A 21,970-nucleotide genomic window follows, 5' to 3' on the forward strand; every position below is an offset into this window, starting at 1 on the left:
ACAGCCCCCTCCATCCCAGCGGCCAGAAATGCCCAAAATCCACACACACATCTCCCAAAATGGAGTGCTGCCTCTCCCGTGGCAGAGTCCCTTCCCAGTGCCAGAGGTGTGGGCTGTGGAAGGAGTCTCACTGCTCGTATTAACCAACAAGGAGAGTGCAGTGGCATGAGCCTTTCCTTTGAGCTCCGTGTAAAAGGTCAAGCTGATTCATGTGGAATGCACTAATAAAACTTCTAGGAAGAGCAGACTGAAAATTGCAGGAAGAGTGGAAAAAAAAGACCACCAGCCTTTAGCTCATCCTCTGTCAAGACCCTCCCATCACTATGGTACGAGAGAGTCAGCATGATCACGACTTTATTTCTCTCTTTTAATTACTTACAGTTGGATCCTCTGCCTTGCCACATCCATCTCCCAGATTGTCCAGACCTGACCCACAAACTTTTCTTTGTGTCCATGAGGTGTATGCCTAATACCAGTAACAGTATTTTAATATTGGTTTTATTACAGTTTGAACTACAAGATATATAAGGTCCTAATAATTTACTGTTGTCCAAATGCTTTCCCTCTTCAAGAGCCTCTTTTTTTTTACCATAGGGCTGCCGTGGTATTGGCCTGGGATTGGAAGTAAGGTGGGAGCTTTCCCATTCCTGTGGTTCCTGGCTCCATGCAAACCAGAGACAACCCTGGGCCCAGGCAGCTTCCTCCCCTCCCTGACAGCCCCAAGGACTATGGAAGTAATTCTTCTCAGTGAGCTATTTGGCTCAAAAAGCTCAAATTTTCTATTTATGCCACAAGTCTTTGTCCTGTCCTTAAAGGGATTATTTTCAGACATGCCTCTTCTTTAAGGACTTTAATCCCATTAACTAACAATAGGAAAAATTCATGCTTGTGATGCAGATTTAGGTAAACCTTGAAATTTTTTGGGTTTTTTTTTTTCTGAAACCCTTAGAAGTTGACTTTATATTGAAGTAGTAAAAATACAGTTTAGCACACCCAGTGCCATATACTGTATCTGCAGTATATTCCTTTCCTCATTCCTAGAACTTTTAACTTCAAATTCCTGTCTCATACAGAGCACACAACTTCAGTAAAGGCTAATAAATTTCTCAGTGTGAAAATGCTAAATATGTTACCCCTTTTCTAGTGGGAATAAGCCCAGTCAGTGGTCACATATTTTCCTTATAACTTCAGAAATGGATGAGTCATAACCCAAAATTTATTCATAGAATTTAAGCCCTTTGGTTTTCCACCACTTTTATGGGGAGGCTGTTGCAGACTTTCCCACAGGCACTCTTTATGCTCCAGGACTTGTGGAATAGCCAGCAAATAATGGCTTATTCAGAGTTACCCTTAACATTTCATCTGAGCACCTTATGCGTCAATTGGGAGGCTGATCCCTCCGAGCACAGTCTGAGTCTGTGTGGTTTGAAGCCAAGTTTAGAAGTCAGGATTCTGGTGCAGACCATTGTAACGTTGTACTGTAGAATATTTGGTGGACAGAACTAGCTCAGGAAAAGAAATACCATTTTGTGATCACCTTTTTTGGTCCAAATTTTAGATTTTAAAATTTAAATTTTAGTTTCCTTGACATGAGCTGGATGTTTTCCAGAGGCAGCGACCATCACTGTGTTCTCTGGAAGGTTTTCTCTCTGCAAAGAGGCAGTTTGAGTAAATATTCCATTTCTCCCTGGGTCCCTGACACCTTGTTGTCAATCCAGGGCACAGCAATCTGCAAGGCAGACCTTGTTCTGCACCCTGGGTCCCGAGATCCATCAGCTGACAGAGTGTTCTATAGCAGCTACCCCCAAATTTTAATTACATTGGCCAGAACATGCAGTCTTCACCAAAAAAAGACCTCTCCATCATAAGGAAGTGTTCTGTTGATTTTGTTTCAACCCTGAAGCACATATTTCCATAACCAGAATCCTTCCCTCAAAACCTGGCCAAGTAGACAGTCTCTGGTTGTCCCTGATATTTTCTTTACTACAGATTTTTATTGTTTTAAATTTCTGAGGGACCATGCATCAATTGATTTATCATATACAATAACTAATTAAAGCAACAATCTCTAGATGAGTTTGTGACATTAACAGCTCTGCTGTGGTTTGTCTGCTCACTGTGTGATGGATGCTGTGTTGCAGAGATCCAGTCTTCCTTTCCATCCCAAGTTTGGGCTCCTTAGTCAGAATCTGAGGGGTTTGCTTACAAAAGCAGCTCCACTTCTTGATGTTGAGTTTCAAGCACTGCCACATCCCACACTGAGCCCACTCTTCTGGCCAGACAACAGGCTGCCCCTCACCAGTGACTGCAGTAAAACACCAGCTAGAACCCAGTAACAACCTCCTCCACCTCCTCCTGACCCGGGACATTTTCCATTACTAAGAGGATTTGGATGAACATCTGCCATCCAGGGATTTTCTCTGAAAAAAAAAAAAAAAAGAAAAAAGAAAAAAAAAGTTGGCAGATCATTTTTTCTTCCTCCCCAAGGTCTGGCAGTGCTGGCAGGGCTCACTGTCAGATGGGTGGCTGTGATGCACCAGTGAGTAGATACAGGGCTTATCATCACTTCCCTCCTCTGGCTGCCATCAGAGTTGCTCCATTAAATGTGGCTCAGGAGCCAGGGTAAAAGCATTAAGCCACCCAGCACTGCATTAAGATCCTTCCTCCAGGAAGTTTTTGGACTGAAGCTGTTTTTGCTTTGGCTCACCCTTGCAATTTGCACTTCAGTGAACCTGCTGGAGGTCAAAGTTAATAGAAATAGAGATCCCAGACTCTGAGATGTGTTTGTAACTTCTCTTGAGATCTATACCTGAAACCTTTACACACCTTCAGATCTCCTCACCAGGACAGCTTGGATCAGGAGGGTAGGGCATGGAGTGCAAGGATTGGTAGCACAGAGACAATGGTGCTCATGGTGGAGGTACAATTGGCCAAATCCAGCTCCACAGTTCTGGTACAAAGGCTTTTAATAGACAAGAACAGATTTTTTGCCTTTGACACACAAATCCTGCCCCTCAGACATAATGTGGATTGAAAAGAATCACTCACAGATAGGTGACCCCAGTGTGGAATAGAGAGATTTAAGAAATCCAAACTTTTCCCCATCTGATCAATGTGACAGAAGTGTCCTTCAAATCCTGCAATGGGTCTCTGCTGCATAGCTTTTAATTTAGTAATGCATTTTAAATCAAGTGCAGGCATTTGCAGTCAAAAGGAAGACAGGATCAGCTGCCAGATAACTCTGCATTAGCCCTTAACTGGATGGCACAGAGCTGCCTTCAGCCACCAGACTGATTGTTTTGTTTAAACATTAATAAATTACAAAAACATTCATTGCCACCTTGTTTTCCAAGTGTATTTGATAGAACAGAACCTGGGGAAGGCATTGGCTCGCAAGAGAAGCCAAACTTGGTTCAAGGTGAGGAAAGAACTTCCAAAGAGTCAACCATGCCTGAAAAATGTTCCTTTTAGCTGTATTTCTTCAATCAATGAATAGGAATGTTTCCTATTAAGGCAGTGTATTTACTTGCTTAGCATCCAATGCCTTCACTTGAGGCCAGGGATGCAGGGAGCTCAGCTGGCTCTTGAACCTAACATGTCCCCAGTCTCCAAACATCCTCAAGCATCATCCCTTTCCTTCAAGAACTCCCTGCACTGCAGGGAAAGCAGAATGTTCTGCTTCCCAGCAAGAAGATGTTCTCCATCCTGAACTAGCTCAGCCCATCTGGATCACATCCAGTGGTGGTCAGGCCCCACCAGGATCTCCACAGCAGGACTGTGCAGCCTATAGACACAGGCTACAACCCTGTCAATGGGGTTTGATATGCTGCAGGAGGGAGCAGCCTCTTGTACCTCTGTGCTCCCCAGGAAAAGCTGTGGTTGCAACCAATTTCTTCTGAACTACATGTGGAAAGTAGATAAAAGAAATGAAAAATATATTTCTGAACATTTGAGCATTAGGAACTAGTGTTATTTACACTGGTACCTGCATAAAAAAAAGGCAATAAAATCTGTGGATCTTCTGCAGCAGTGGCAGTAGAGGAGCAAAGGACAACTGCCATGTTCTCCAGGAGAGTGGCAAGCACAAACTGAGCAGGGTACAGGGAGACTACCCAAGGTAGAAACCCATTCTCCTCTATCCAGCCTGGCACTAAATGAGCCATTGAGACTGCCTTTGAGGACCCCATAGCAGAAAATCATGTGAAGTCAGGTTAAATAGAAGAATCTCTCTTTCTTAACAATGTTAGAGAGATAAGTCTATAGAGCAAACTGTCCAGACAAGCCCTAGATTCTCCCTTCTCCTGAAATTTTCAGATCAAGACTGCACTCTTGAGTAAGCTGTCCTTTAGTTAGACACCACATCTTGGCTCACTAACGAAGGAAGTAGCTGAGCTACACGAGGTGAGTCTGGGTAACAGACTGATCCTTTCAGACCCAGCTGGGAAAAGCAGAGAGTGAAAGAGATGAAACACTGCAAAGAGATTTAGCCATGCTTCATCAGCCCCTCTGCTCTCGCAGCTTTCCGAGCGTAAACAGCAGCCTGACAGAGCCTCTCCCTACACATCCTCCGTCCCACTGCACTCAGGGGGGTCAGAGGAGTTAAGACATCAGACTTCTGTTGTATTGTTGGTGGCACATAGCTGGGACACGTGCGTCCTAAGCTGCTTATGCCTGGCCATTGCTTACGTGCAGGGGAAATGTGAGCGGCGAGGTTGGGAAGGAAAGATGTGGGGCTGGTTTGTCCATGTTGCCTCAAGTGATGCCAGCTCTCAAGCACGAGATGGGAAAATCTGGGCAGAGTTTCTGAGATTTGAGGTGGTTAGGAGTATCTCTCCTTTATTGCACAATATGCCAGGACAACATCAGCTGCCACATGGGCACTTTGAAATCTCCTTCTACCCTGTGTACTATTTCTACCCTGTTAACAAGCTGATTGTCTCTCTCCCTTCCAGGCTTGATAGTCTACTTAGGAATGATGGTGGGGGCTGTCTTGCTGGGTGGCCTCGCTGACAAACTGGGAAGGAAGCAATGCCTCATCATATCACTTGCAATCAATGCTGCCTTTGCGTTCCTCTCCTCCTTCGTCCAGGGATACGGATTCTTCCTCTTCTGCCGCCTTATCTCGGGCCTCGGGTGTGTACCTGGTGAACCTGGCCTGGGGCAGCCCCAGCACAGCTGGGCGGTGTGGATGTGTGGGGTGGGACAAGGAAAGGTGCTCAGGAGATGCATCCTTGGTGCCCAGTCAGGATGGCATTGCCATTTAGCATGTGTGGCTGTGTTATCTCACTCTTGACCATTAGAGCTCTAATGGTGGGGAAGTTTGTTCACTGATGTCCTTCTGGTACTGCCCAAATTGTGCAGAAATGTGGGTGAGACATTTCTGAAAAATGCCCACCTTCAAGGCCTCCATTGAGATCCTCATCAGTTCACACTGGCTGCCAGTATTTTGCCTCCCTAAAATGAATGATCATGAAATAACAAGAGGAGATGTTTAAGCAAAGAGCAGGGTATTACTCTGGGTTTGTACAAAATACAGAAAATTCAGCTTTTAAAGCATGAGAAGGATCTTGTTCATCTTTGACGTCTAAAGCCAGTCCAGCCAAAGAGAGATTTGCATTTTTCCTCAGAAGTCTCACTTCTGAGCAGCCCATCTGTGAGTGTGACCTTCCCTCATTAAACATGCAATCCTAACCACAAACACATTGAAGCTGACTCTCCTTTTTCTCACGCGCTGTTTTTTCTCCTCAGTATTGGGGGCACCCTCCCCATCGTGTTTGCCTATTTCTCTGAATTCCTGTCTCGTGAGAAGAGGGGGGAACACCTGAGCTGGCTTTGCATGTTCTGGATGATTGGTGGCATTTATGCTTCAGCAATGGCTTGGAGCATCATCCCACATTACGGTAATTTGTGCTTTTGAATTTCTACACCACCACATTCCTGCACCACTACACCACCCCAAACCCTTGCACAGGTAGTGACAGTTCTTACACATCCTAGCATAAATAGCACTGAAAATAAATAGATACCTGAAGTGCTCACAGAAGGTCTTATAGATTGACTGTACGATTGACTGATGGATATTGAGGCTGTAGATAGGACTGAATGGGGCTGCTTTCCATCTAAAGTCTCAAATACATCCCTTGAATTACACTGCTGGAGCCTGAGCTCTTCATCTAAAATGTCAGCTCATTCAGGGAAAAATATAGACTGAGATTATATGGCAAAAATTGCTCCAGTTATCAAAAATAAGCAACTTTAATCAGGGAATCACTGGATGCTGTGGATGACAGCAGTGAGCACAGCACATGTGCTTTCCCTTAGCCAAGTGTCCACACTGTCAGGGCTGTGTACCTGTGACACACCTGCCCAGCTTGTGGTGGGTTGAAGTCACTCCTTACTTCGCCTAAATGGGTGCAGGAGAGGAATGGGTTCCCTGCCCTCAGCTGGAAGTGGGAATGAAAAAGTAGATGGCTGTAAACTGAAATTTACTTGTGCTCTGAGAAGCAAAAGTTTGCATTAGCATGGAATTTCTTGTAACTTGTGTATATCACTTAGGGAAACACCAGAAGCAAATATCTACTGGAAAAGATTAATTCCCCCAGTATTCAGTGACACCAGCTGTTTGTAAAATCCTGTTTGAGGAAAGTAGGACAGTTCACAAAACCCACAAAGGAAACCACTAACATTTACCTATCTATCATTTCATTTTTAGCACATTTAAAGCACATTCAGTATAAAGAAATATTCATGCTTTTGATTGATGTGACAGAGACTGTTGGAAAAAATAGGTAAACTTACTTTAGTGGTTTCAGGTAGAAATAATTCTATTACCTGCAACAACATTTGCTTTTAAAAGTCCTTAGATATTTACATTACAATTATTTTTCAGATGATTTTTTGATATTGTGTTTTTGTAGCTTCTTTTTTGATTTCCAGTGTTCCACCTACTCTTTTGGAACTTTGTGAAATCATTAGAACACCATGACTGGCTCAGATGAGACCTCTGCAAAACCCATTGCTGGATGATTTCCTTATTATGTGAATAAAATTTTTACAGGAGAAAAAAATTAGTTTAACACTCCTTATGAGATTTGAGCCTAGGGAGAGTGAATGGAGCAATGCAAGAGAATGAGGCTGTACTTTCCAGTTCTTAGCAGGGGAACACCTAACTTGGTCAAACACCAGGAAAAAAGCAGGAGAAGGGGTATCTCAAATGCAGGATTAGGATTTTGATGTTTTTAAGTTTGAACGCCAGCTCAGGTTTTGTAGGTCTGGAAAAAAAATAAATTTGCTTTTCTCGCTCACTTCCATGAAATGTGAAATACATATGTGATGTAGGAGATGGGAAGAAGCTGTCTCTAAAGTGCCTCTCAGATCAAGGATTTAACCTTTGTAAACCTTCACTAACATCACTGAGAAGCAATCAGTTATGGCCCTTATTCCTGCACCATTTTCCAGCCTTACTTGCCTACAGCTGCTCTGAGCTGTTCCCATCACTGGGTGATTTCTAAACTCAAAGACAAAAGAAGGTTTTTAAAAGGCAGAGCCTGAGCATGCTCCAATTTCTGTAACGAACATAAACTTGCTGCTATCCACTGAGCACGCTATCGAGCCTCCAAGAGCCACCAGCATTAAGAAAGCAAACTTTCAACCTGCCCTCATGTCATACAGAGCTGCCAAGTTCTGAGCAGAGGAAAACTCAGAGCTCCTGGTCAGTATTTTCACTTGTTGGCTCTTGCTGTTTCCAGGCTGGGGGTTCAGTATGGGAACCAAGTACCACTTCCACAGCTGGAGAGTCTTTGTGCTGGTGTGTGCCCTGCCCTGCATCGCCTCCCTGGTGGCGCTGAAATTCATGCCTGAAAGCCCACGGTTTTTGCTGGAGGTAAGGCGGTTCATCTCTGATACAGGCAGAGGATGGCAGGTCCCTAATGTGCCGCTGTCTGTCTGTCTTTGTCCCATCAAACACATGGAGCACAAGCTCAGAGGCAAAGCCACTCCTGTGTGTCTACCCCAGCTCCACAGACTGCTTGAACCCCAAAGGTTGCAGACTGTGGGGTCAGTCACTGATGGTCAGTGTGTCACTGCCACATGGGGTACAGAAGGAAGGTAGTGAGAGATGAGAATTTTATCTGTCCAACAAAGGCACTTTGAAAACATCTCACAGAGTTTGGGCATGGAACTGCTGAATCCTGGTGGTAGAGCAAAGGGTAAAGTACATTTCACTGAGTAAAATACTTAAAGCTCAGAAATCTTAAGCAAATTTCTGTATCTCCACAGATGGGAAATGTAGCAATACATAGTTCAAGCCTGCAATTCTTTAGCAGAGTGGGATGAGAGTCCAGTTCTCCTCATCCATCTCCTCTTCTATGTGTTTTTAAAGCTCTCTCCCTGACCATTTTTCTGCCTCAGGCAGTTTTAGGACAATTCCTTTCTCCAGCACAGAGATGCTGCACTCTGTGAATACCAACCATGTGCCTCTCTACTATGCTGGACCTCTAGAATTGCTTTCTCTCTGTGCTTTGACAAATTACAGAGCTGGCAGCTTGAACACTTGCTTTCCTTCTCTTTGGTATTTTCAGATTGGTAAACATGATGAAGCTTGGATGATTCTCAAGCAAGTCCATGACACCAACATGCGTGCCAAGGGCGAGCCAGAGAGGGTGTTTACGGTGAGTTGAGCAAAGCCATTGCTTAAGAAAAGCTGGACATACCCTCCTTAGTGCAGCACAGCATGACTTTATTTCTCCTTGGGACTCTTTCAATGTAATCTCTCCCCCAGCAACCAGAAAATGGATTCTGAGAAACATTTTGTGGGTTTAAGCTTAGATGTCAGTCTGTTTTTCCAAGAATTAGACAAATATGTCAATTGCAGCAAGTACTCTTCATTCCTGGTGTTATTCTACATCCTTTAAACCAGTGATTTCGCAATTATGCACGTGTTTAATTAGCTTGCTCTAAGAGACTAAAACAAAATAAGAGACATATTAGCCATGTGGGAGACCTGAGTCACTCCTTTCTCCATTCTGGCTTCTAATCAAAGTCTGATTAAACTTCCCGTACTTTCTAATGAGCTTTCCCAACTCCACCTGCCTCATATCCAGTCTTAAATCTCTCCAAGGGAAAGTGGGATGAGTGGCTATTACTCATTGGCCTGCTGCTTGTTGTGAAAAAGGTCACACCAGCAGAGTGGTTAACAGTAAATTCAGAGGAAAGGTTTATGCTGGGGTTAGCTGCAAATTACTATAATTCAGTGTTAAAATCCTGGTGAGCCAGCCAGGGAAGAACTCTTGATTTATTCTTTTAAAGATGAGAGCACAGATGCTTTTAAAAGATGGAAATAAAGGAGATACACTTGTGTGTGAAACATGTATTTTTGATCAAGAAGGAAAGCAACGCTCCATGTTCAGAAGGGCTGTCAGGAGATTGTGCCCCTCAGGAGTGATCCTTCAAGGAAAATAAAATTTCCTATCTGAGCATGACAACTGCATGCAGGTTCATGTAGGATCTTAATGAGCATGTGTTATTTTTAGGCTACCAACCATTTGAGTAATGCAAGCCCTGATAGCAAAGGTGACAAGTGGTTTTCTTCAAATCCATCACCGGCTTTGCTGTAACGCCGAGCTGGGAAATGAATCTCAAATATAAATATATATGAATATATATATATATATCTCCCAAAGTAGGGCACTATGAGAGTCTGAGGTGAGTAGGAGAATGGAGGAGCAGCTGTACAGCCCCCATTAGTGCTGGTTATTCCATGCCACAGAGCCGTGACTGCAGTGGAAGAGCGGAGCTCGCAGCGCACCTTGAGGCTGAGCCGAGATGTGCTGACACCCCTGGCACACTGCTCCTGGTGTGGCACAAACTGCCAGGGTTTGTGCTTTTCTGACAGGCCAGAAGCTGTCAGTTTGTGGTGAGTCAGCCCGTACGGGACAGCTCCCAGATCTGACATTTAATCACTGCCAGGAAGAGGAATGCGGAGACTCCAGAGCTGAGCCAAGGCGCTCGCTCACACTCAGAAATTTATTCAGCAGATTTTCGCCTCCTCCATGTGTTTACAAACAGTTCTGTTTTCCTTTACTATGTCCTTTAATTAAATTTGCTAAGCAAATATTTTCTGGTATACATTTGTAAGTTTTCCTGAGCAGTCCAGTTCAGGTATTCAGCAGTGAAAATTCAGATTATTTTGGTGAAGCAAACTGGTTGCATTGTGTGGGCTCACTTGATGGCAGGATACATTTTCAGCTGCAAAGATTCCTATCTACACATTCATTTGTCATAGAAGTTCTGTCAGTGGTATTTAAAAGATGTTGAATGAGAAATGTTCCTGCTAGTTGTCTTAGAAGAATGAAATCCTGAGGACACAGTTTGAGTACAAGTGACTGATCTTGGAGACAGTTTTTACTATGTTTTCTGAGTCCTGATTTGTAGTGGGAATCTGAAGATAGAGAAATAAGGATAGTATACAGGTACATTAGCCAGCAAATGAAAGATTGAAGTGGACATGATGTACTTAAAATATTTCACGGAAGAGAAGAGAGAGAGAGGATGAAGGGATAGATGAAAAGAAGGAAGCAAGGCTTATTTCTGTTAATACTCTCTTGCTGTAATTAAATCAATGAGCTCAATTGCTAATGCTACCTTTGAAGGAAAAAATAATAGGGGTTATTAGGTGGAAACATTGCCCAGAAAACAGTGGAATTTAAATCCACCCAAGATCAATTATAAAAGCTGCAGTCTAATTTTTTCCATTATTTTCTTTTTCCTCTAGGTTTCCTATATCAAAACTCCAAAGCAAGTAGATGAATTTATTGAAATCCAGAGCTCAACAGGGACCTGGTACCAGCGGTGGCTGGTCAGAATCACGACTACTTTAAAACAGGTAAAGAGGAGAAAAAAACTTCACACAGTGTTCCAGTGCCTCTTTGCTTCAGGTCATTCTACCTTAAAACCCTGACTCCCACCTCAGAATATCTGGTTTTTGCAAAGAGCTGTAATCTGAGCGCACTTTCTGTGCAGATGTGTGCAAGCTGCCATGCTGCCACCCAGGCTCCAAAATGCCCCTGTGAGCATCACTGCCTTCCAGCAGCGCAGGGCTTCCAGGAGCAGCCACAGCCCCAAGCACTTGGCTCTCCTCCTGGGCAGATAAATATTGATTCTCTCTCCCCAAGCCTTAATTTTTTAATTACCACCTGCAGTGGAGGCAGAAAGTGCTTGCTCTTTGTTCCTGCTGAGACCAAGTTTCTAAGAATATTGTATTGTCTTCTAAGCTAATTTAACCTTTCACACCTGCTATGCTGCTCACCTAATGCCTATGTAGGACTGTGGAAAACATTGCTAGAATGTCTAGTCTTGAAGGATGAGCTGAAAATAAAGGAAAGTCCTTCTTAATAGCAATGCAGATGCTATACTATTACTATACTTATGTGTCAAGATAAGAGCTTGAGGAGTTGCATCCCCTCATGTTCTTGGCAGCATTTTCTGCAATGAGTCAAGAGCAGAATTTGGTTTGCCTCCTGCTTGGCTTCATCCCTACCTGATTTCACCTTATACCTCCTAAAGTGCCAGCTGTGTTTGGACTTCTGCTCTTCAGAGAGCTTTCTATCTCAGTTTGAAAGCACTCCTGACACCATACATATATTTGAAAAGATAAAGTTGTCAGAGGGTCTGAGAACAATGTCATATCCACATTTGCTGATATAACCTGAGAGAGACACTGCCTCATACCCAGCCCTGACCATGCACTCCAGCTCATTACAAAGGTCTCAGATCAAGTACTCTAGCACTGAGCTGAATAAGTGATTTTTTGTAAGCCATTTACTCAATAAATATAATTTTGAAAAAAAACACTGAATATAAGCCACACATCTGACCTTCCTCTAATGAACCCATTTTTCTGACATTAGGTTTATGATGCACTCAGAAATTAAGCTGTCAAGTGTCTGCTGGGGTGTCCTGGCCGCTAATTCCTTCTTGTGGATTTGTAGGTCTGGGACAATGTGCTATATTGTTTAACAGCCCAGTACAGGATGAACACACTGATGCTGGCTGTGGTTTGGTTTACAATGGCCTTAAGGTAAGGAAGATACTTCTTTATATTTTTCAGGAAGCTAAAGCACTATTCAGAGTCTGAATATTTATTTACAAGTGTAAATAAACTATTACAAAATTAATCCTGGTCTTATTTTAAAGAGCCTTTGTGAACTAAGCCTTGCTCTCCTACAAATATTGATCAATCTACTGCTTTATATGAAGTACAAGGTGCTCTGAACAAATCAGGACTTGAGAAGTGGTTGGTAGCACAGTAATAGTTTGATTTTCTCACCTTTAGATCTTTCATTTGATCTTGTCCACACTAACAAAAAAGACACAACCCCACCAGACTCTCAGCTGTTCCTTAGTCTAGATCAAAACCACTCAGGAGATTCTAAGTCTAAACTACAGGTAAATTTTGCCTAACTCTCACTTGAATTGCACACTTACAGAAATCAACCCAGTTTGTTTATTCTCTGCTAATTTAATGGGTAGCAAGGTTAGAACATTTCTGTATTCTCCAGCCAAGGGGAACTAAAATGAATTGTCCTGCTTCAAGTGAAGGAGAATGGACCAATTTATTTCTGAGATCAACAGGGTGCTTAAAGTGCAGAAACAATTTGCTCAGTCCTGTGTCAGAACTGAGCAAGAATTTGTGTCAGAAATGCATTCACATTTGGAGTTTAACAAGTTTACAAGCTGTGAAGTGGGTCTTTGGAAGAATCTTGTGTCCTGATGTGTCTCCCAACCCTGCTGCAGTTACTATGGCCTTATTGTCTGGTTCCCTGACATGATCCGCTATTTCCAAGACGAGGCATATGATTCCCGGGTGAAGATCTTTGATGAGGAAGAAGTGTCCCATTTCACCTTCAATTTCACCCTGGAAAACCAGATCCATAGAAATGGGGAATACAGGAACGACAAGTAAGTGAAAAGAATTTGCTTTGATGCATTCAAACTGAAATAAATTTCTAGAAAGCTCTTTCTTTCTTTTCCATTTTCCATCAACTTGAACTTCTCTGTTGTTCTTTTGGACATTCAATCTAAATCTCTCAAGTCCCAGAGCAGGTTTTGAAAGACAAAATATTTTTTAATCATTTTTTCCCACCTACTTTGCCTCTGTCACTGACTTCTGCAGAACCCAGGGGATGCCAGTGAGGAGTTCTGCTTCCAGCAGCCCTGAGCTGGGATCAGGGCAGCAAGTGCTCCCCTGGCCGTGCTGGGCAGCCCTGCATGCAGAGGTGACTTCTTTTGCCTTAGCCCACACTGACATCTACTGGGCTTGGGCAGCCACTGGTAATGAAGTTGCTGGTGGATTTCCAAAATAAAAAGCTATTTCTTCTTGAAGTCTTCTATATGAATTACCCCAGTCTCCATCCTGCTGCCCATTAGTGCAAGCTGGGCCATGGCCATGCTGGGGTGCTTCTCCCACTGCAGTCACTGTCTCCCGAAAAATGAATGAATCACCTTCTCTTTTAGTGCTTTGAAGTCAGTGCATTTGCTCCAGCAGAACATCATTGCTTTCCTTCCCTGCGTCCTCCTATTTGGCCTGGCCTTATTTTTCCTTCTGCATCCAGCCTGGTCCCCAATCACTCTATGTTCCACAGCAGTGTAAAGCCTGGTTTCCATTACTACCATTCAAAATCCCAATAAAAAAGGAAAAATATCCCTCTGTAATTTCTGTGATCTCATTGCCCCAGGTAGACCTAACGGGATGCTGCTCCAGCTGCCTTGCTGGAGGCAGCTCCTCCCTATATTCAATGTTACACAAAACACTCATTGTTTTAATCTTCACAGCTGAAACCACATCCCATTGCCCAGCCAGCTTGTTCCAATCCCCTCAGAAATAATTTCCTTGTTATATATTTGATATACATTTGTGAGGGACCCCAACATGTGTCCTCGTGCCCTTCCATACACCTTCCCTGCAGCAAGGAGCTGAGCTTGATGATGCAAACCTAGCCTTACAATTCCTGTCCCACAAAAGAAAGTGGTTAGAAGTGGATGTTGGTCAAATTTAGAGACTGGGGATATTTTTCTTATGCCTACAGGAGGTGCTGAATTTTCACTAACCTCATTGAGAATTAAGGATACTCAGCACTGGCTGGCTGAAGACATAAAACTGATGTAAATCACTATTCTCCCACCTTGGCCCTCTCCATTTCAAATACTCAAAACCTCATCAAGCTATGTTGCAGTAATGCCCAGAAATTATCTCAGAATGGTTTACAGCTGTGTTTGCTGTTAGCTAAAACTCCATGGATCACCAGGCCATTGCTCTCTGAGTCTTCTCAAGTTGGGTGTTAAGAAAGTAAACTGCAGGAGGGAAAATGTTTTTTAACAGCCTTTAGGAGTAAATACATTACAAGGAGTAAATACATCACTGAGAAAATGCAGAACAGCTTAAGTTTTGCTGTAACCTGTGAGACCCTCTACATGGAGCAAAACACTTGAATAATCTTCTGGTGGTATTTGTGCATTAATAATTTCTGTTAGTAGGCTCAGTCAAGAAGCCCTGCAGTGCTCATTTAAAGGTGTAAACAACCATCACGTTATGCTGTGTTAAAAATGCTCAATTCAATTAAGCTGCAGAGTCTATGTTGGAAGGCTTTTTTTCATCTGGTGACAGTCATGGCCTCTTTAACTGGAGCAATAATGCTTGTTCTTAATAGCTCCTTACATCTCCTAAACATGTCTGTGCATTACCCAATACATCTTCTCAGTGTTCCTGCAAAATCTCACAGGTAAATCAATATTGTGTCATCCTTCAGGCAGCCAGGTCAGACATGTCACACTTCCCATCAGAGGAGAAATCAATCACCTGACACAGTTTATTATTTTTAGTGAAATCCGTTTTCATTACATGGTAAGTAATAAACCTCAAACAGAGATGGTTACAAGCAGAACTCAGATAATCTCCCCACTCTCTCCAGAATCCCTGCTGCATTTTCACTTAAAAAATCACTTTGAGTTTAAACAACTGTCAGAAACCTTTCACCAAATGGCTCAATAGGCTCCTGATAATGTCTGGTTTTATTTATGATGGAGGAAGGGGGAGACTAAGGAAGGCAGCAAGGTCAGCTTATGAAGGAAATGCCCTGCATTGAGTGAAATTCTGTCATCTTCAGACAGATTACGACTGAACACGAGAGGATTTGTGTCCCCTCAGCTTTAGAAGCACATTTTCTCAGATGTGATTATTGTGAGGAATAGAGAAACTGCACAAATCTTATAAGATCCATGTCTCTTCTAAAAAAATACTCTTCAGACCCTTCCCTCCTAATAAAACACAGAAGCAACACCTTTTCTGTAAATGACATTAGAAATTAGAATTAGTGCTCTGTCTCTTGAAACAGCCACTGCCCACCTATACAGTATAGAAAATATCTTAAAGCATAGAGTGAAGTTCTGTTTCCTGCCCCACAGATTTATTGGCATGAAATTCAAGGAGGTGAGATTTGAGGATTCATTATTTGAGGATTGCTACTTTGAAGATGTGAGATCCACTGAGACCTTCTTTGAAAACTGCACCATCATCTCTACTGTCTTTTATAACACCGGTAATGGGATTCCTGCTGCGGTGTCATTTCTGTAACTGGGAACTTTTTTTTTATCAGGAAACTATTTTATTAGAACTATTTTATCTGCTTTCTGGGAGAAAGGATGGTGGGGATCTGTGTGCTTGAGTGTGTGCTGGGTAATGAGAGTGATGCTGGAGGAAAAGAGTGTGATGCATTTGGAATGAGACCTCAGATGGCTCCATCAGTGATTTTTACCCCATGGCTTCTGGTGTCTCTGGGTGCTGTATGGGAAATGCCAAATTCTGTGCTCAGGCAGGTTAAAGTGATGGCAAAATTCTCAGCACTTTACAGCTCTACTCAGTAAAATTGGCTTAGAATATAATTTCAATCCACCGGCAGTTGAAGATTGTCAGCAGTAAAATAAGTCACTGATTTGTATCAAAAGGCACTAATAAAATTCACTGTAAAAAGTCACTAATTTATTAAAAAAAAAAAAAAAAAAAAAAAAAAAAAGCTCTTAACTTCTACTCTAATAAAGAACAAATGATAATGCTATGAGAACCAAAGCCTGCATTGCCCTGTCCTTCTGGCATGGGGATACTGATTCAGGTGACTCCAAAAATAAAAGGAGCATATGAGCTTGCATCTGACAGGACCCAAAGACTCAGCTAGAGTTTGCATCTCTAATAAATTTCCACTGAAATAAATATTCCCTGGCCATTTCCATTGGATGAGAAGCTTCTCTTGGGCCTTTGGTTTGGTCCTTGCTGTTGTATGAGGAGAGTTCAGCCAAGCAGGGTCAAGCCTTTGCCTCTTTCCCTCACAGATCTCTACGAACACAAATTCATCAACTGCAGGCTCATCAACAGCACCTTCATGAAGGAGAAGGAAGGCTGCCACATCGACTTTGAGGAGGACAATGATTTCCTCATCTACCTGGTCAGCTTCCTGGGCAGCCTGTCCGTGCTGCCAGGCAACATCATCTCTGCTCTGCTCATGGACAAAATCGGGAGGATAAAGATGATTGGTGAGTGGGGATGGTGGTGATGGGGCAGTACAGGGTGGAGCTCAGCCCTGCAAACAGCCCTGCTCAGTGTGAATTTGTCATCCCCAAAGCAAAAGGAGCAGAAGATGAAGTCTAGAGGGTCAGGCAGGTGATCCATGGCAGTAAGTCATCTACTCCCCACCTCCTCACCCCGCTTTTCTGTGTGTTTGTAACATTTTTTTTGTAGTTTATTTTGCCTTTTGTGTCAAATCCTGCATGTTTTTGCAGTGTTCAGCAAATCAGGGTCGGAGCTAAAAAAGGAGCTCTTAGTCCTGTTGAGTTGCTGCTGAAGTCCAAAGCCTCTGTATAAATAAATGAACATTTTGCTTGTAGCAATGAATATTCACAAAGGTTATTTGACGTGGCAGCTTGAGAGCCTAGGAGTTCCCTCTTTTGGTTCTTTATCTGATTTTCAAATGATTGCACAAGCAGCTTCAGAGACCATATGGTAAATTAACTGACCATGTCACAGCCAAGAAAGGAGCCCACTTTAGCATCATGGGAGTAAGTTATCAAGTTATCACCTTATCAGCTTTATGAATACTTTGGGAATTGCTGGTGTTGCAGCCTCCAGGGTTCAGACCTTGCTCTCGTCCCATGATATGGGAATCATGCCCTGAGGGACAGCCAAAGGAAGGTAATAAAATCAGGGATGATTTATGGGCCAAGGGATGAATCACTCTCTTGAGCTCCTCTCTCTCCTCTGAGAACAGAGGGAAGGTTTAGCTCAGCCTCACCTTCAGACAGGTTAAAGTAGAACAAGATTACTGTCTCAGGAATTTACACTGAGGGAAAATGAGCATTCATGTGGTGAATTTGAAAAAGACCCAAACAAACCAGAGGGTCTGTGAGAAATAAATTAGAGGAAGCTGGATGAGAATCAGATTGTCCATCCTGCAAACATGTCAGCATTTCAGCATTTTCATCTGGAATTGAGATGACAGCTGGAGCCCTAAATGCTTATTTCTCCTGCAAAAAGATGAGAACAGGACAAAAATTAGTAATGACATGCTGAAACGCTTCACTATGGAATTTCCAATCGAAAGAGCCTTCTGGCATCCCACCTGTATCACTCTGTGGAACATATTATTTCTGGTCAGCTTAACAGGAAAACTGAATTTCGCCTTTGTGTTATGCGCCTTGCTGGGACTTCAATTTGTTTTTATCACGTTCTGCCAAACTTTATCTCGTGCAAATCAGCAGATCTTTTAGTGCCTAGACCAGTGCTGGGCTGGGCTTTTGCAGCAGGGGGAATATCCACAGCACACTGTGGGGATGTAGTCTGGCCTTGTACCATGGAGGAGAAGGGGACAAGGAGTCCTGCACAGCAGCTTTTCATAGGCAGGCCACTGCTGCAGTGGCAAGATGCAACATAATGTCCAAATTGAAGCATTTTAGTTACACTTCGACATCCAAATTATTTTGGATGATGTGCTAAATTGACTCCAAAACCACCAAACAGAGAAAATTGTTTGCTTTCCTGGTAATAAATGGAGATATTTCAGTGATAACAGAACATTCTGGTGAAAAATAGTTTGATTTTGTCCCAAATTTCATCTTTCAGTTGAAAATTCCCAATGGGGTAGAAAGCAGTGATGTAGCTATTAATATTTCTGAATCTGAACTGTGCCTAACTGAGCATGAATGCTCTCACTTTCTCCCTCGGTGATGTTCATAAAATTATGGCTCCTGTGCAAATGTGCCATGAAATCTAATGATGTTCTTATAATTAAAAGAGACCTCAAGTGCTTCATACAAGTGACTGTAAATTATCCTAATTGGGACTAGAAATGTGTCAAGCGATACGATATGAAACGCACAAGCTTATCACTAGAAACTCCAGTTGAAAAACCTTCACAGTGATGCTTCCTCCTCATTGACTTTCATGTTTACTTGCCTCTGCTCTTCCTGGGTCCATCTGGAAGTCTGAGATGCTGGAAACCTGCCTGGAATTGCCTGTCTTCCCAGTCTTTGTAAAGCAGGACTATCAGCAAGATCAGGTGGACTTTGAGAACATTTCTAGGCTGGTTTCCAGCATCAGAGAATGACAGATAGGCAGCATCAAGGTGGTTTTGGATCCTCAGAGATTTAATACTTATTGGGATGAAATGCCATCACTTGAAAGCCATCTTTAACAAATGTATTTGCTCAGCTGTTGGGGCTACAGGACACCAAACAACACAAGCGCAAACACCACTGTTCTCAGGGTGAAGAAAAGGGAAGTTTATTTTCTGACTCTAACATTTATAATTTTCTAACAGTGACAGTGGATTGGAGGGTGAAAGTGCCACCTCTCCAATGACACTGGAACAACCAACAGTCTATCAAATTTCTCTTTTTCTATAAAAGAACACAAAACAATAAGCTATTTACAGAAAGTGCGCAAGAAAGTTTGCTGCAAGGATGCGAACGTCAGAAGGCTTAGAAAATCTTAAAAAATGGTGACAGTGCCACCTCTCCAATGACACTGGACAAACCAACAAGTCTATCAGATTAGAAAAGAATAAAAGAATGCAAAACAATAAGCTATTTACAGAAAGTGTGCGAGAAAGTTTGCTACAAGGATGCAAGCATCATAAGGCTTAGAAAATCTTAAAAATTCAGGGCGGCAAGAGTCAGGGGAAGAGTACAACCAGGCATCAAGTTGTGCCAGTGTTTTCCTGTTGGTTTCCCCCTGCAGGCGGCTCGATGCTGATCTCAGCCGTGTGCTGCTTCTTCCTGTTCTTCGGGAACAGTGAGTCGGCGATGATCGGCTGGCAGTGCCTCTTCTGCGGGGCCAGCATCGCCGCCTGGAACGCCCTGGATGTCATCACCGTGGAGCTCTACCCCACCGACAAAAGGTGCTCAGAACACTTCTCCCTTAATCCACACCCTCTCCCTAGTCCTCTTGGTTCCCAGCGAAAAAAGCTGTGTATTTTTATTTATTTCACTTTCACCAGTCCTTCAGGGCTGTGTAGTCCAGGGTCAGAACAGAGCTATTCCACAAGCATAGTTCTGCATGCATGGCAGGTTGAACACAGGGATCACGTGGACATATGGAAATTATGGGCTGATAAATCGAAGAATCAGAGAATCATGGTATCACAGAATGGTTTGGGTGGGAAGGGACATTAAAGATCAACTGGTTCTAAAATGAAAGAAGTACTCTGTCATTTCCATGGATGTGCATGGAGGTCTGGCCTTTCACACTGCATCTCCATCCTCTCATCATGCCTCATCACCGGGGCAGCCCTCCAATCCAAAACCTGGAGAAAACCATGTAGACAGAGTGATTTGGGACATGGGGAAGATCAAGAGACTTTGGGACAATGTTCTCTGGATTAAATCTTTCCTCATATTATTATAAGCCCCTTTTTGCCTTTTTCAGACTCTTGGGGCAAGCCAGAAATGAAGGAGAGGGACTGTACATTAAAAGTAGTGGACTTTGAGCTGCTGGGTGAAACAGAATTTAGAGGAGAACTATGGTCTCTGTTGACAATCCAGTCCAGGCAGCCCTTGGAAGAGCTTTGAGGAGATCTAGAGCAGATTTTGTCCTCCTGTCTTTGGGGAGGGCAGAGGCTGACAGAGTGGGCCATTCTAGAGCTAGGGAGAAGGTAGGATGAAAAGGAGAAATGAGTGCACACAGACATTCTTCCCATTCACACAGACACACAAAACAGCTGCATCTATTTATCTACTGATTTATTCCACCCAGTTTTACTTTCTAGAAGCATAGCCCGGGAAGCATAAGAGCATTCACAAAAATACCCATCCAAACCTTCTGTAGCTGTGCCAGAACCTGCCTCCCAACCATTGCTTTCTGCTTTTCCTCCCCACAGGGCAACAGCCTTTGGCATCCTCAACGGGCTTTGCAAGTTTGGTGCCATCCTGGGGAACTCCATCTTCTCCTCCTTCGTAGGGATAACCAAGGTGGTTCCCATCCTCCTGGCCTCCTCCGCCCTGGTTGGGGGTGGCCTGCTGGCTCTGCGCCTGCCAGAGACTCGAGATCAGGTCCTGATGTGAGCAACAGAGGCCGTGGGGGCTTGCGGGGGGTGGGGGCAGGTGTAGGAGAAGAACAAAAAAGAGCCATGTCTGGAAAACCCAAAACGTTCATTCTGCGCTGTTCTGTCGGCACCTCAAAGCAAGGGGAAGAAGAACCAAGAACAAGCCGCAGGGATTTAAACAAAACCATCGCTCCTGACCTTGTTACAGCCACGACTGGTGCATGCAGCCCCCACACACCCCTTGCAGAGCTTGGGAGCCCCCCCTGTCCCTGTCCATCCCCCTGCAAGGACACCAGAGGCAGACAGCAGCTCCGTGCCCGCGTGGAGGACAGACAGGAGGACAGACAGGAGGACAGACAGGAGGACAGACCCGACCCTCCTGCCCTGCCCAGCTGGGAGACCCTGCCCTGCCCAGCCACCCAGCTGTGCTCAGGCACACAGAGCATCCAGGCAGGGCAGGTAACACACCTGCTCCAGGTGAGCTCCAGCCATAGGGCTAACAGTGGCAGATGTGCTCACTGGCCCCAGCTGTTTTGATTTTGGGATTACCACTCCACCCTGGAAGAGTGAGAGTCCTGAATCCTCGAGGATGTGAGGGTGGGAGCTCAGCTGTCTCAGAAGACTCAGAACTTCAAAGCCCTTTACTGTCTTCACTTGGGCACAGGGAATTACTAGACACTTTCTTGCTGTGGAAGAGAAGTATCTAAACAATTATATATATATACATATATGTGTGTATTTACACCTCCTTGCAAACTTACTTACACCCATTGAAGTGATCAGCTATTAAAATTTAGGATTTCTAATTTCTGCACCCTTTAGAGGATTTTAACAGTGGCACCAAAAACAAATCCCAGTAATTCAAGTTTATCAGGAGTCACGACCAACTCAGTGACACTTTGCTCTTTACATCAAGATACCAAATATTTAAATGTCTTAGTGGCTGGGAATATATATTTCTATAATGATTAAGAGGGTTTTTTCCTTACAGCTTTCACAGAGGAGAAATTGATATGATATTGGAGCATTCCACAAACCAAATGTGTACATATTATCCAGCGTAAATAGGGGATTTTTGCCTAATACCTAGAGAATGGTAACTGAATTTACCAGCATTTTAGCCATATTATTTGAAGAATATGATGCTTGATTTTCTAATATACTTGGGTCTCATTGAAACACTGTAAGCACAGTTACTTAAAGCCATTTAACTTGTTACACAGGGAATGCACACAGCAAGCTTTCACTGTACAGAACATTAAATTCCCCATTAAGTGGCACAGTTTAGCTTGATATCCTGTGGAGAACATTTCTGAAATTTGTGTGCCCTTTTTATCATACCACTTAAGTCCTGTTGCACCTAGAGGCAAATTGAGTTGTGTATTTTG

The 21,970-nt window shown here is 43.4% G+C and overlaps 1 protein-coding gene across 3 annotated transcripts in view; it reads left to right on the forward strand.

Annotated features, from left to right (window-relative positions):
* SV2B (synaptic vesicle glycoprotein 2B) overlaps positions 1-20,934 on the forward strand; it is a 60,671-nt gene extending 39,737 nt beyond the window's left edge. For all 3 annotated transcript variants that reach the window (XM_058033700.1, XM_058033699.1, XM_058033698.1), the window contains exons 3-13: positions 4,953-5,133; positions 5,749-5,900; positions 7,749-7,882; positions 8,580-8,669; positions 10,772-10,882; positions 11,988-12,076; positions 12,793-12,957; positions 15,460-15,593; positions 16,381-16,581; positions 19,280-19,439; positions 20,418-20,934. In XM_058033700.1, coding sequence (XP_057889683.1) covers positions 4,953-5,133; positions 5,749-5,900; positions 7,749-7,882; positions 8,580-8,669; positions 10,772-10,882; positions 11,988-12,076; positions 12,793-12,957; positions 15,460-15,593; positions 16,381-16,581; positions 19,280-19,439; positions 20,418-20,601 — 1,601 coding nt within the window. In that variant the 3' untranslated portion in view covers positions 20,602-20,934. The remainder of the gene's footprint in view (positions 1-4,952; positions 5,134-5,748; positions 5,901-7,748; positions 7,883-8,579; positions 8,670-10,771; positions 10,883-11,987; positions 12,077-12,792; positions 12,958-15,459; positions 15,594-16,380; positions 16,582-19,279; positions 19,440-20,417) is intronic.
* Positions 20,935-21,970: the final 1,036 nt, after the last annotated feature.

Source organism: Melospiza georgiana, chromosome 13, assembly GCF_028018845.1.
Source record: "Melospiza georgiana isolate bMelGeo1 chromosome 13, bMelGeo1.pri, whole genome shotgun sequence".
Classification (NCBI taxonomy): domain Eukaryota; kingdom Metazoa; phylum Chordata; class Aves; order Passeriformes; family Passerellidae; genus Melospiza; species Melospiza georgiana.